Source organism: Ooceraea biroi, chromosome 11 (assembly GCF_003672135.1).
Source record: "Ooceraea biroi isolate clonal line C1 chromosome 11, Obir_v5.4, whole genome shotgun sequence".
In the NCBI taxonomy this organism is placed as follows: Eukaryota; Metazoa; Arthropoda; class Insecta; order Hymenoptera; family Formicidae; genus Ooceraea; species Ooceraea biroi.
Genome location: NC_039516.1, coordinates 6,030,995 through 6,043,649, shown reverse-complemented (window position 1 = coordinate 6,043,649; position 12,655 = coordinate 6,030,995). Strand labels below are relative to the sequence as shown.

The following is a 12,655-nucleotide window of genomic DNA, read 5'->3' as shown; positions in this document are numbered from 1 at the left end:
GTGTCATTTTTCACACCTTCGTATCTCTTCTCTCTTCTTGCCCGCTCGCTCGCGTGATCGTTGACGAGTAGTCGTCGTCGCGCGCGTGCGCCGAAAATGGCCTCGTAAAACGAATGCAACGGGATATCACCCTATCACAGGAAACGTGGACCTGGTTATCATCGTCGCGAGTTGTTAATCGTGGGCGTCAATGTCGCCAGGAACGTGATGTTTCCTCCTCGCCATCATCGCTGGCAGGACAATCTTTCGTCGTCCGCGGAAAGCTGTCTGTTCCGGAAGAAGACGGTCTACGATATCGGAGAAGATCTCAACAAAATCCCTTTAGAAATTATTTCCATGAGGGAAACGATCTCGAGAATGGGGTAACAAGTCGCGGATCGTGTACGCAATCTGAGGCGGGTAAAGCGCGCAAGCCGCACTTACGCATGCGATTAAGGGGACGAAAATTCTGCCGCGCGGCAGATCGACTATAATTTCGAGCATTTACGCGCGAAGTCGCCACGCCGATAAGCCGACGTCGAGAAGAAAATTTGAGACGCGCGAGCCGGCTCGGCGATAAAACGCCGTCTCTCCTTTCGATAAAGAGGCGTCATAAGCGCGGAGTCGTCGCGCGATAATGAAAAGTTGAAGTTCATGGGAAAGAGGTGGAGTAACGGCGCTCGCCGGTAGAAATCGAGAATTACAACGGCGAAGAATGTTAATTGGATAGGTTTCTTGTAGGAAACGAACAGTTTTAAACGTCACCTCTAATTGTCTTAAATCGAACACCCTCTCTTGGAAAGCTTTGCAAATTTTTATATGGAACATATTAAACCTATGCAGTTTGCGCAATAATTTAGAACACCGTAAATAAATAGCATTTATCTCTAAACAGAACACGATATTATTGAAACATAACTAGCAGACTTTTAATCCTGAGAGACCAGCTTGTCAGACCAAACTTTACGCCACTACGTCGCGAGTTATAAACAAAATGAATGAATATTGGCGAATGAAATACTACCACTCAGCTTTCACACTTAACATCTTTTATTATACGGAGGTCTTCCATGGTACCCGCGTTACTAGAAACGCTCAAGCGCAGAATTGACGTCCTGACATATCTCGAGAACGGCGATGCCACCAGAGCGGTTTAACTCGTGAAGAATACGTAGCGATACACGCATCGGTTCTGCATCGACGTGTCTTTCCGCTTATTAACGTGGGAACTCGAAACCGCGGAGAATAAATGCGCGAATTTACGACGCGACTCTCGCCTTTATCACGAGATTGGCGATAAACCGCGCGAAACTTAATATTCCGCTATTTCCCCCCTCCCTCGACGTCCCGTTGTAAACGCCCGATAAAAGTTAATCCCCGGCCTGAAATATCTCTTTTATTCCTTAATTGGAAGCACGTGTTTCACGGCGCGCGTCTCCGCGTGGCGCGGACGAGGAGAACGATCACGGGATTGCTAAATCCAAGGCGTATTGATTTCTCCGCGGAAACAATCTTGATGACGCGAAACTTATGACTCTCGGCGCGCATAATACAACCGGAATAACAAGAAACGACAAGACGCTGTTTAAGAGGGAATTAGGTATATGCGTGTCTCTATCTGTATGATTGTCACGTATGGATCTCCGTATTGAGACGACAGAAAAGTTTTTATGTCGTCGATACAAATTACGCCCTGTCCCGAGTTGAAATCTAAATTGATTCCAATGCACACAATACATGCTGACGTACACTATACTGTTTCATCAGTATCAATACTTTTTCATGATCACGTCTTGCGTGTGCCATTAACAATCATGATCTGCAACTTCGTCTACAACTTGGAAACCATCAATACTTCATCACTTTTATGAAGAGAAAAAGTCATCTCGTCTTTCGACGACACAAGTATCGTTCAATAAGTTGATCAGACACGTCTGTCGTCAAACACCCCGTATCGGTCAGGAGCGGTTAATCCTCGAACGAGCGGACGAGCCACGACGATCTCCTACCCCCGGGTAGGACCCAGAAAATATCACGGGTCCCTCGCAACCGTAAAAAATGGGACTCTATGGGGAGGACGACGCGGCTCGCGCGTTTCAGAAGGGTGGAGCAGCAGGCCAGCCGGATGAAGGCGAGGGGTAGCGGGGTGAGGGTGCAGGGCCCCCTCCAGCCTGGGAGCATGCCCATAATGTTGCGGGCATTATAGGCGGTCCATGGCCGGTGTCGTAGGTGGCGTATAGTAGGTAGTACGAAGACGGTGTTGCCTATAAGCTAATAAATTGAACGGATGTTTGCCCCGCGCTTTTGTCATGATGATCACGGGTAGCCCACGCCTGGCCCCGTCGAGCACCTTTTGAATCTCTCTCGAGACGACTCGTATCCCTTGCCTCGCCTCGGCCTGTTTCTCCCTGCGCCACGCCGCGACGACGATTACGATGACGACGGCGACGATGACGACGACGAGGAGAGGATGCGTGTAAACGCGCGCACGCACACGAAATGCTTTTCGGAGCTGTATCCGAGAGGAGGATAAATCGCGGAGATGATAATCGCGATGGGCGAGTTCCGGTGCCCTCTCTTCTGTGGTGAATTCTACCTTTTTTCTCCCGTTCTTCCTACACTCGATCGAGGCGAATGAATGGTAATCATTGCGATCGCGGTACTTCACCACCATTGCGAACGAAGTGCAAACGCGCTTCTCTATTAATGCATTTTAATGCTACGTGGGCTTTTATTAACGTTGCAACATCTGAGGAAGCATCGTAAACCCGAGTGTCTTTTTTTTGTGAATACGTACAAAGCAACGTATCTCATGCAGCTTTTACTGCATCTTATGATCTCTTCAAGATCATATCTTTACTGCAAAGTGGACCAAGCACTTTTATTCACTTCGTCTATGGTGCAAAAGAAATCAAAGTTAAAAATATATTTATTGTTTAAAAATTTCAATATTGCTTAGCTTCTGTCATGAAAATTTAATTTATTGTAGATGCATGCGATCTTCTTCTTTTTAAAGTTAATTTTTATGTAATTAAATTGCGTTTACATATATGTATATCAATGTGACGCTTAAACACGAGGGAATCAGGAAGATATTATAATATAACAGTTCTCGACTGGGTATCGCCATCCCGACACTTCACACATGCATTATCCATAATGGCGGTATCGCTATCTGTATCGTAATCCTCATCGTGATGTTCGTTCATTGATACCGCCGGTAAAAGCAGTCGTAATACGTGTCAGTATATGAATTCTACGATCTTTATGCACCGAGTGGGCGAAGAAACACGCGCGCGTAAACTGTTAATAGGAGCAAAAGGACAAACAGAAATCGCGCGCGATCAGGAAATTCGCTCAGGAAATGATCAAGGAAACGATTTCCAACGGATGGACGTTCTTTGAAGAGTAGAAAGCAAGAAAATCGTTCGATCATTCCTGAAACGATCCTCAAAACGGTTTCGATCCTCCGTCACGGTCGATTCGCGTTGAACGATCCGCGATCGGCAATGATTCGTGAGTGCAGCTCGGTACCGAAGAAAGAAGGTCGTTCTCGCAGCGATCGGATCGTAAGCCGGGTTTCGTGACGAGGAACGACGTACTCTCCTTTCCGGTTGTACCGGCAATTGCCAAACACCCCGTACACGCGGCGGAGAGAGAAACACCGGCGACGAAGGAAGGAACGAACGAACGAACGAACAGACACACCGGTTGAAAGCGGTCGGTCGAGCCGGGCGAACCACGCAACGCCAGTCAACTCAACTCGACGACTCGAGTGGTAGGGAACATTCCTTCGCTACGGCCACTATTTCATCGTTTCGTATGACGCGATATTATAAGACCCCCGCCTGCGACTCCAGCTACTACACGGTGGTCCAAAAGCGGCCATCCACCTGCCGTGCACGCGCGAGTTCTCTCGTTGATCTCTCTCTGATCTTTTTCTTCCGCGCGAAGCTTCCTTTTCTCTCGCGGCGCGGAATTCGTAATCGGTATGTGTGAGCGCGTGTAAAAAGCGCAATTTATTTCTTACCGCTGCTATTTCTTTTACCTTTTTGCGTGTCCCGTAGTTATTGCCACTGTTATTTCACCGCTATTACTTTTCCGCCTAGAATTTACTTGTACAGCTGTTAGTTTGACGCGTGTTTTCGTATCGCGGGAATATATGAATGTTAATTCCCCCGCGCCTCCGGTCATCGTTTGCTCCTCGATTACGCGCATGGCGTGCTGGCAGTGCTACACTTGCGTTTTATGGCAGAAGAGGTGGATAAAGACCGGTAGATAGATACATCCCTTTTCATATTTTCCTCGACGCACTAACGGAGAACAGCCCTAATAAATGTACCTTGATTTTTGCTTTTTCTTACATGAATTTTAATTGAAACACGCTTTTTTTATTATTGATTGGATGAATCAAAGGTAAAAGCATTTTAACGAGCGGTGATAACTTCAATTCGATTGCCTGCACTCACCTACCACGTATATGGACGTGTGTGACGTGCAATGATGACAAAACAAGTATCATTCACAATCACACGCAAACGACACCGGAGAAGCTGCACATCGAACGGGCGCTGCCCGTTTCACCGTCCAGTTTTGAGGAAACCGGTACTTCGCCGGGCGCGGAAAAGAAGTTACCGCGGGAGAGATGTAAAGTTAATCTCCTTGAAATATCGCGGACAAGAAGGATTTGCTGTAATTGCGGGTTGCTCGGTAAACACGCGGATAAAGTGCGCACGGTGCAACGCTGATCGACAGGTGGGGAAAAAGTAGCAGCGCGATTGTCCTATACTCGTTTCTCAACACTCACGTCGCGGTCGCTATCATCTCTCTGCCTCTGCCTCTCTTTTTCCCTCAGTCTCCTCTTTCCTCTCTTTCTCTTTCCTTCGCATTTTTCTCGCTCCCTTTCGCAGTATTTAACTTTTGCCACAGGGAGAAAGTCATTCTCAAGCAGCGGAATTTTTACGAGCCGGCTGTGGAGAGCGAGCAGAATGCGGTATTCAAATCCGCAGTACATAAATAACAGCTAATAAATAAATATCAATGGTGTGTACCTATCGTATTACGCATAATTTAGATAGTCTCGCTGGCCGCTATGGAGAACACGTTATATGGGCAAGTCGATTTCGTAATGACGAGGCGATGAATTAGCAAGTCCCGAATACACGGAACCTGAAATGTTTGCGACTTTGTGAGCGTTGGAAATTTATGGATTTATAAATCCGAGAGTCCAATCTGCGGTGTGTAATATACATTTTACATGATATAACGATTGTGTATACATCTATGTTAAGCTTATCGGAGTAAAAGTATCGATTGATATATTTTCCTTTCCTCTTCCGCATCTTGTCTCTTCAGAGTTACGTGCCTTCGGACGCAGATGTAATTTGAATATGCGGATGCGAACTTTCGATAATAAATCCAGAAATGGCGAAAGAACCAGAAGCAGGCGCGCCGGTCGCTCGTTTCTCGCGAAAATCCGCTCGAGGGGAAAATGCGCTCGAAGAAGCGACCTTCAGGCGCGAGAAAAGTGTTCTCACGATCTCGCAAGAGGAATATCGCCTCACTTAAGGCCGAGTATTAGGTTTCGTGTCTCGGCATCCCGCGGGAATGCCTGAGCAAGCGCGGCGGGGTTGATAAATTAAACGAAAAGTTATGCGAATGCACCGTTTCACGCGTGTCTCGTGTACTCACACGTTTACCATGGTGCACACACAGAATACGTTGTATGTGCTGGGAGGGACAGAGCAGATCGGATTGTTGTCCTGACAGGTTGCAGCGGGTTGTCCCACATGCTGCTGCAGCAACAGCAGCAGCAGCAGCAGCAACGCGCAGAAAACGAATAGGGACACCCCGGGATCCCGCAACGCGATCGCAACCTCTCTCGCCATAAAGCTGCTACCTTGGAAACGACTTCACGACGTCTCCAAGCTGGAAGCCAGTTCCTGCGGCGGGAATGGAATTAAATTCGGATCTTAATTCGCCGGAAACATTACTCCCGACCAACGCCTCGGCGCGAACGACATTCGCGACGATACGCCGCACTTTGCTCAGCTTGATGTGATGCACTTACTCACGTTACTCGTTCGATCTTTTGATTTTCGCATATCTAATGGCATCCGGAGCAGCTTGACGAGAATTTCTGCCATTAATTGAAAGTGATCGAAGTGGGTATACCTGAATCTTAATTAATTACGTTTTCAAACTTCACGGATCAAGGATACATCGCTTCTCACAGAGAGACATCGTCGGCGGGAAATTCTGAAACGCCCGATAACGGCGGCCCTCGGCTCACGCGATTTGCGAAACCGCGTGAATTTAACGCGCGTTATAATCAATGAAGTGGCACAGGGACACCTCTCTACGAGCGGGGCCTCGCTCGATTACGCCCCTGGGCCGTTTAATTAATACGCCTATAATTCGCGGCCTTTGCGTAATTATATACGCTCACATTGTGGATACCTGCGTAGATCCGGATAATCCGTGGCCTGCTCCGGGTGCTCTCGCGTCCGAGCGAGAGGAACCGGCCGAGGGAGAGAGAACGGAGGGAAGGAAGGAAGAACGAGGTCCAGGAAAGAAGGAAGAGAGACAGAGAGAGAGAGAAAATAAAAGATTTCCGTCGCCGACATAACTGAACTCGCTTTTGCAAACATTCCAGACGCGCGTGTGTGCATATTCGAGAGACGTCGCGACGCAACGTTTGTTTTTCGCCTGCAGCCGCGAGATCGCCGGCGATATTTTTGAAACTGGTTTAATGCTCGCGACAGGTAGCCGAAGTGCGGGTTTGTTTCTCTGCTCTGGTGGTACTACCAGCGGTGCGACCTGCGCACGGCGAATCGCGTGTGATATTAATATGGAGTTACCGGCAAAGTGGACGCGCTCGAGGTGAATTCCGCCGACTTGAATCGAAACACGGCCTCGTGCGACCACGTCTGTCATTTATCCCGCTCGAGACACTCGGGAATTTCCATTGCCATCGCGCTTTTCGGCGATTACATCTTTTGCGATCGCTCCTTAGGACTCAACTCGGAACGATCCGGAATTCCGGATTATGATCGTGCACGCGATCGTGGAAGCGATATTTGAAATCGCGCATGTAATTCCTGAATTCCAATTCTGCGTTCCTCGGAATGCTCAGAATCTCCATACTAATGTTTCTAGAAATTTTATGCACTTTAAATGAATATATACGCGTGCCCAATGCTTTTTAAATATCTGTGTCTTAAATATTTAATCTTCTTGGATTATTCTCGCGTCTCGGTTACAATTTTCAAATTCTGGATTTGTTATACTTCTGAATCGCGGCTTCTTGATTTTTATTTTTTTTATTGAATTCTAATATTTATGACCATTTCCGAATCATCGCACAAGCCCTACTGGGAATGATCTTTTCTTTTAATTCAGAAAGATATTCAAATTTTTACTTTGGCCTTAAATTGTGAATTGGATATTTCATATGTTTCATATCTACGACGTCATATCTAGTAGAAACATGTTTATATTAAATGAGAGTCGGATTAACGATCAACCTGGCATTCCGGTGTGATTGCGATCTACCGGACGCGGGGATAAAAATACCAATAAATCGCCCATGTAATGCCGCTATCAACATGTATTACGTAGATGACGCGATGTTTGATAAATCGCCACATGCAAATCACGTTGGAGAGCGGATCGGTTTCTCGGTAGCCTTTCGCGGCTAATTATTACAAATGAGCTCTAATAGAGTGAATAGAAAAAGGTGTTTGTGCGCCGCAAATGACACGCAAAGCGAGAGTTTTTCTACTGAAACGTTTTTATTTGAGAAATCCGTGATGCGGAACGCCAAGTGGAGATCTCATAGAATGACATTCTCTGTTCGATACGTGCAATTTTATATCGATTTGGACTGTTTTTGTATGTTTCGATAAACAACGTATCAATTTTCTAAATATCTTTTTAATTTTGAATATACTAAAATTTTAGAATTATTAAATTTTAATGTAATTTTAATTGTTAAAGCTGAGTTCTACACCTTCTCTGCTGATTCAATTTCTTTCTAATTATGTCATAGTCCAATTTTTATTAGATTTTGGCATTCTTGTAACACTTTACGAAAAAGAAGTTTATTTCTAACTCGAAAATTTAGACGAAATGTTAGTCTTAATATATTCTTCGGGACACACTCACAATAATGGAACATGATTAATGTTGCATAATTTATCACGTAGAAGAATTATTGGAACATAATTACTTAGAGTTTAGATGTCGTTTATTACTTTCTAGAAAATAGTTATTTTTAATCGATGGAAAGACGTTTCCAAATTCAAACCTATCAGCTGTGCATCATAAATTGTGCCTAGTATTCGATATACATTCGCCGGTACAATGCGTTTCACGGCAATTTGTGTATTTTATACTCGAGCATGCAAATGATCGCGGCGAGGACGTGGCACATCGACGAAGTGCGTCCTTACGACTGTAATCCACAATATGTCGTAAACTCCTACGGATACGATTCACCAGATAAAATGCACGCCCGCATCGAGTCTCTTCCCGCATCTTCCACGGCGAAAATGGACAAAATAAATATGTCAAAGTATAACGTGCTTGCAAACGGACGCGCGATAAAAAGTTAATAATCGAGAGCAATGCGAGTTTGAAACATGCTAACCACATCGTAATTCGCGAAGTTTCTCACATTGGATTGAAAGCACCAGTAAGAAGTGACTGAGAAGACAAATGACGAACAAACTGAGAAATCGCAGCAGAATGAATGTCTTTCTTCTGCCGCTCGTCATTGATAATAGCGACTTCGTCGAGAGGAAAATCCGTCGTTGCTCGCACGCGTGCCTTTGGGAAGTCAAGATAATCGAGTTTTTCAGTGTGAAGAGCTCGTCGCTCGCTCTCATCGGAATAAGCTATCCGATTGGATAAGATTGGATGTGTGCATCACACGACAGGTTTATCAGACGTACACCGTGTCGTATTCGTGCGTATACGTGATCGCGTTCTCGTTCGTTTGCGCGCGTGTATGTGTAATGTATGTACGCTGGGCCGAAGCCGGTTGCGCGAACGGGACTGAAAAGTCTCGGGGCCAATCGAGAAGGGCCTGAAATGCCCAAAGACTCGGTCGGGCCACCTGCAGCCGTTAAGTTTCAACAGTTGCGGCACCGCAGCCGCCTTCATATTTCATATTAGCGGTAATATATAAGTCCGGCTACCGTCACACTCTCCCCTTCTCTCTTCCTCTCTATTCTCCTTTCTCGCTCTTGTTCTTCGTTGCGTCCGCCCATCGTTCCTTCTCGTTCTAGGATCATTCCCAATGTATGCTAACGAGCCCGTCCGACCGTGCTGCTCGATTTCGGTAATTAACCGCGCAGCATCCGGTGGTCCATGGGCTGTAGATTCGTTCCCGAAGATACGTCTCGTACAATCAAGCTACAGCACGTAATCTCATAATTTTGTGATTTTTTTATCACGTTAAAATAAATGCATTGCGTAAAATGTTATACGTGAAACATTATCTTCCACTCCGTGATACTATGAGGTGTTTTAGGATCGCCAGCATTTTTTTCGAAACTGTGGAAACGACGAGCAACCGATTGAACTGTCGTAATTTATTCGAAAGTTCAATTTCGATACGTAATCTCGCGGGACTCGCGAAGAAACGCAAACGTCGCGCTTTATCGCCGCCGCCTGATTATCCCCTCGGGAGTCGATCTTAATTCGAACCACCCCCCCCCCCCCAGGTCAACCATCGTCCCGTTGCGCGGATTTCGCTTCGCGAGAACGGCGAGCCAGGGGGCGAAAGCAGGATAGGGGCGATATCGGATGCGCGCGCGGTTGCTCGCGCGTTACGACGATACCGTCGCGGGGAATTTGTTTCGTCGCGCCACATTGTTTCGGACAGGAAATCGATACGGGACTTCGCCCCCTTTCACCCTCCGGCCGTAACGCCGCGCGCTATCTATGGCACCTACCTGCGGCAGAGGGTGTTTCTCGGCGGAAGTGGGATTCCCGCTTGAAACTTTAACCCGCACATATCTACGCGCGATTTCCCCGAGCGACACGCTTCGCGTATCAGTGTATCCCGGAAAAAAGCTGTGCAGTGACGAGACAGAGAGAGAGAGAGATCATTTCCTCCAATACCCGTTACGAAGATTACACTATACTAAATTACTGTGACCTATTTTTAAAAAACATAAAAGTTAAGCGAGCAAGATGGAAGAATACTTTTTACTTTCCGCCGCTAATCTACTTGCGATAATCAGAGCCAGTATCCCTCGTCGGGATACGAAATATGTTGGCGCGCAATTAGGTACAGAGACACATACGCTAAGTAATTACGCGATAACTTACGATAATCGGCGACTTAAAGTGCGCGCGTTCGTGCGGAACAGCCCCGCCGATCGCGCCGATAATCATATTTTATTATTATCGGGAACATCGTGATCTTCCCGCGAATCCGCTCGTGAAATTCATTAAGAGAAGTGGAATCAATTTTTCGCGCTTAATCCTGTCGAGATGCGATAATCGAGCGGCGCTTCCCCGCCACGTTGTTGCAGATCGTCCTGAACTCGATGCACAGGTATCAGCCAAGGATACACTTGGTTCGCTGTCGACACACCGACGACAGCGGTCTGCACATCACCGACCTGCAGAAGGAGGAGCACAAGACGTTTATCTTCCCGGAGGCCATTTTCACCGCCGTCACGGCATATCAGAATCAGCTGGTGAGTGCAGACGTCTCGCAATAACAGTCGATTTATGCGTGGCATTAACTCGGCAAGTAGAAGAGCATTTAAATCGAAAGAATTAGTTACAAGATTTGAAATAATTCACTTTAGAAAAATTAATTTTCGATTTATTGCATTAAAGAGAAATAATCTTTTATTCTCAATTATATTGAATTTTCTGATACAAAATGTAACATTAACACACAAAAATTGCTTAATTATTTAATTAAAATTTGATACTCAGACTTTGATTGTATTATTCAAAGATTCCGCGAAGAATGTGTCAGATTTAACGGAATATTAATTTTTAATAGAATGACATTACACTTGCAGATAACGAGACTGAAGATCGATAGTAACCCGTTCGCCAAAGGTTTCCGAGACTCGTCAAGGCTCACCGACTTCGATCGGTAAGTTCAATCTTGTGATACTCGATTTCCGTGAGAAAATACGACGGTAATATTTTCTTAGATATCTAGATTCGAATCGGGGGCTGAAAGGAGATTGAATAAAACGTTTCCGGCTTCGAAACCCGTAATTATTCGCGGCGGCATCGTATCGGTAGCCGCGATCGAATAATAATTCAAAACTCGATTAAAATATACTTAAGCTGCTAGACTAGAGCTCTGTTTCTGTGCTGTTCGTCTCTCCTCACGGCTGTTTCGAACCGTCCGATCGCCGAGCGGCAAACGCTTTTCTGCATAGTGGTGTAACGAGCAATCATAGCAGCCATTTATAACGGCCGGACGTTGATCGAGCGGCCACTAAATTAAAACCTATATTTTCGAATGAAATATCTATAACTCCCGTGTCTCGGCACGGCGTCGACGTCCTACTGGAAGGGGTTAATTAAAACGCGATTAGAGTGTCAGCGCATACGTCATCCGTCCCCGAGGATTTCTTCGATTTCTTCTCGCGCGAATTATCCCAGATCCAAACAGATTAATTATTGTCTAAAACGACTCGAACGAAATTGCCGGATCAGACAACAAAGGTCCGACGTGTGACGAGGGCTAATTATTGGCCGTTGCTAAAATTAAATTAATGAACATATTTGGAAAAAAGTTTTTGGATATTAGCAAATATAACTCTTTGATAGGGTATAATAAATAATAAACGTGTCGACAATTTCATTGTCGTACACTAAAGTTCTTCTTTATTATCCTGGCCTGTTATTATTCATCATTGTTGAACGTTCGCTTTATTTCGTAATATTAATATTACACATCGCATGTCGGCTACATCATCCTTCATTCTACATTTTCGTGACGGATCTTTTTAGACCCTGTGCCGTTTCGCTTCTACCTCGCTTTTGCAACGTTCGACCTATCGACATGCGGTTCTCCTCGATCGTAGCACGTCACGGACGGTCATTACATCTCATTAGAACGTCGGCACTTTAATCGCGCGCTATGCCGACCGAATTATCGCTTAGATCTCGCTCGTTCGAGGTGGAAATTTACAACAACGTTAAATGTCGAGTGCAAGATCAAGCGTTCATTCGAGCGCGCCGAAATGGGTGCGCGCACGCGGCCGATTTCGAGTTATCCGCGATCATCTATCTGCATGAATGACGATGCACCTGCCTGTGCATTCTCCTTTTCTCTCTATTTCTTCTTGGCGTTTACGATTGAGGCGGATACACGCGTGACAGAAAATGATATTAATGTGTATGAATATGTATTGTTCCTTTTCTCATTCAATGTCACCATCGTCGCGGGATCACTGTTAATGCCGACGTTGTTGGCACCGGTGGCCTACGATTAATCGATTATCAATGCCTATCGCCCGTCATCGAGCCTACATGAGAAAGTGCATTTTAATTTTTTCACCTGGTGCCGTTTGTCAATATGTATGTACATATCTCGGTAACATCTTCGAATCTTGCGACTTAAATAAATATTAAGAATGACTGGTGAACTGATGTTATTTAAAGAACGAATTAATTTGGATTTCAATTG

General features: G+C 45.6%; 1 protein-coding gene across 1 annotated transcript in view; it reads left to right on the top strand.

The window, feature by feature from the left end:
• LOC105275855 (T-box transcription factor TBX20) overlaps positions 1–12,655 on the top strand; it is a 51,678-nt gene that overhangs the window by 23,232 nt on the left and 15,791 nt on the right. The window contains exons 4-5 of the mRNA XM_011333014.1: positions 10,524–10,691; positions 11,028–11,104. Coding sequence (XP_011331316.1) covers positions 10,524–10,691; positions 11,028–11,104 — 245 coding nt within the window. The remainder of the gene's footprint in view (positions 1–10,523; positions 10,692–11,027; positions 11,105–12,655) is intronic.